Genomic DNA, 1,855 nt, shown 5'->3' with positions numbered 1-1,855 from the left:
TTTTTTTTTACCTCATAAAAAAGGGTGTATATATATAAATATATGTTTACATATACATATGCACACGTTGGTTGACGTGTGGGCAGGTGCAGACACGATGCCTTGTACCGCTCTGCTGAATCATTCACTTGTTCCAAGCCATTGGAGAAGCTTAATTACAAGTACAAATAAAGTCGATAGAGGGTGGGGAGGTAGATATATATTATTCATTTCTTCTTTTTTTCCTCTTTCTGGCCCAGTATCCTCAATAAGTGCGTAAAGAGTCCCACTAAGTCGAGATACAGACAAATGGAGTGCATCTGCACGGGGGGGGAAGAAAACAAAAAAAAAAATAAAAATGAGAGCGGTCAGAAATGAGCAGTGGCCCGAGGAATATTATGCACACACAACTCGGTCGCACAATTTATACACGAACGGGTCATCTCATACACAGCGGAAGTCACACAGACGTGGTCATCCACTGTGGCACCATGCGATGATCAGATCATCCATCTGCGTTATGATTTTTTTTTTTTTTTTTTTCCTTTTTTTTTAAATCATTACTATGTAATCTTTGTTTCCCCGGCGAAAATCAAACAACGTTATTTGGGTGTCGAATAAGACGAATCTGCAATGGGGGGGAAAGAGAAAAAAAAAAAATGGTTTACTCTGCTTATTGTGTGCTTTTTTACCATATGGGGAAAATATTCTCAAAAGGTGCATATTGGCCCGTATGCTTTTTACGCCTCCACGAAGGCCCACTCTTGCATGCATCTCCCTCAAAGACGCTTACCCCATGTACATAAAGAATCCAACATACAACAAAGTGGTGTCAATATGTCGTGACCTTATAAAAAAATTCATAAAAGAAATCAGCGCTACGTAGGAGCACACGGCGCATAATACCGTTCCGAGGAATAGGGAAATTCTATATGGAAAAAAAAAAAAAAAAGAAGAAAATGAGTAGTTGAAAAGTGTGTGATTGCAAAATAATGGGGTCCTCACTATGCGAAGTTTAGCAGCCGTGGGGAAGGGCCCATTTAACGCAGCGGCACAGACACGTATGTTGCATATATATGAAAAAGAATTCTCTATACACGGGGAATTTACTCCACAACGCAAACGATTTATTGGCAAAATATATTGACCCCCAAAAGGTACATTTAAAAGAGCGCTCATCCGCGCACAGTACATAACACATCTGCTGATGTCCTTCTGGCGTTTACCTATTCTTGGAAAATATGGCCGACAAGGAGAAGCACGAAAATATGGACAGGCTTCCAAAAAAGGCCAAGGGGAGAATGGATGGATTCAGGTAATTAACGTAAGCGATATAGTCACTCATCAAAATTCCGATGGCGGATGATATGCCAGCAAAATAAAGTAATCTCTTTTTCGATGCAGCTGGTAAGATGTTGCCATAATGAGAATAGCTGCATGACCCAGCCAAGGCAAAGGAACAAAATAAGCTAATCATGGACGCTATAAATCTCGGGATTTTCAAAAAATATATGTCAACATAGCAACTCAATGCAGTTATCATTGTTCCCACGGCGAGCAAGCCGTATATTTTTATTAAGTGTTTCCTCTCTTCATTTGTTAAGGGGGAGAAATTTAAAATGTTCGACAGCTTCAGTTCTTTCTGTCGCTTTCTGATTTGGTTGAGAAAATCCATTTTTAAGGGTTCATCAAAAGGGGGGAAAAAAAAGGAAGAACGCTGCGCCTAGTATATAAGATATATCACTTCAACGCACAAATGGGCTTCTTTATTCTGCACGATGGAGGGATTGAAAGCAGTCTCTTTCGATATATGCTAAACAAAGCGTACCTTTTTTTTTTCCGCAATCTCTTTCGTAAAATATCTGAATTTTCAAAT

General features: G+C 39.4%; 1 protein-coding gene across 1 annotated transcript; it reads right to left on the bottom strand.

Annotated features, from left to right (window-relative positions):
* Positions 1–206: 206 nt before the first annotated feature.
* PCYB_125530 (Bax inhibitor-1) lies at positions 207–1,855 on the bottom strand (the record flags this gene model as incomplete). Its single annotated transcript, XM_004223886.1, has 4 exons — positions 1,206–1,855; positions 773–907; positions 544–607; positions 207–299 (listed from the first exon to the last, which is right to left on the bottom strand). The coding sequence occupies exons 1-4, from the start codon at positions 1,652–1,654 to the stop codon at positions 207–209; spliced, it is 741 nt and encodes a 246-aa protein (XP_004223934.1). The 5' UTR covers positions 1,655–1,855.

The sequence above is a fragment of the Plasmodium cynomolgi genome, chromosome 12 (genome assembly GCF_000321355.1).
Source record: "Plasmodium cynomolgi strain B DNA, chromosome 12, whole genome shotgun sequence".
NCBI lineage: Eukaryota > Apicomplexa > Aconoidasida > Haemosporida > Plasmodiidae > Plasmodium > Plasmodium cynomolgi.
The sequence above is the reverse complement of the archived record's forward strand: the minus strand, read 5'-3'. Positions and strand labels throughout refer to the sequence as shown.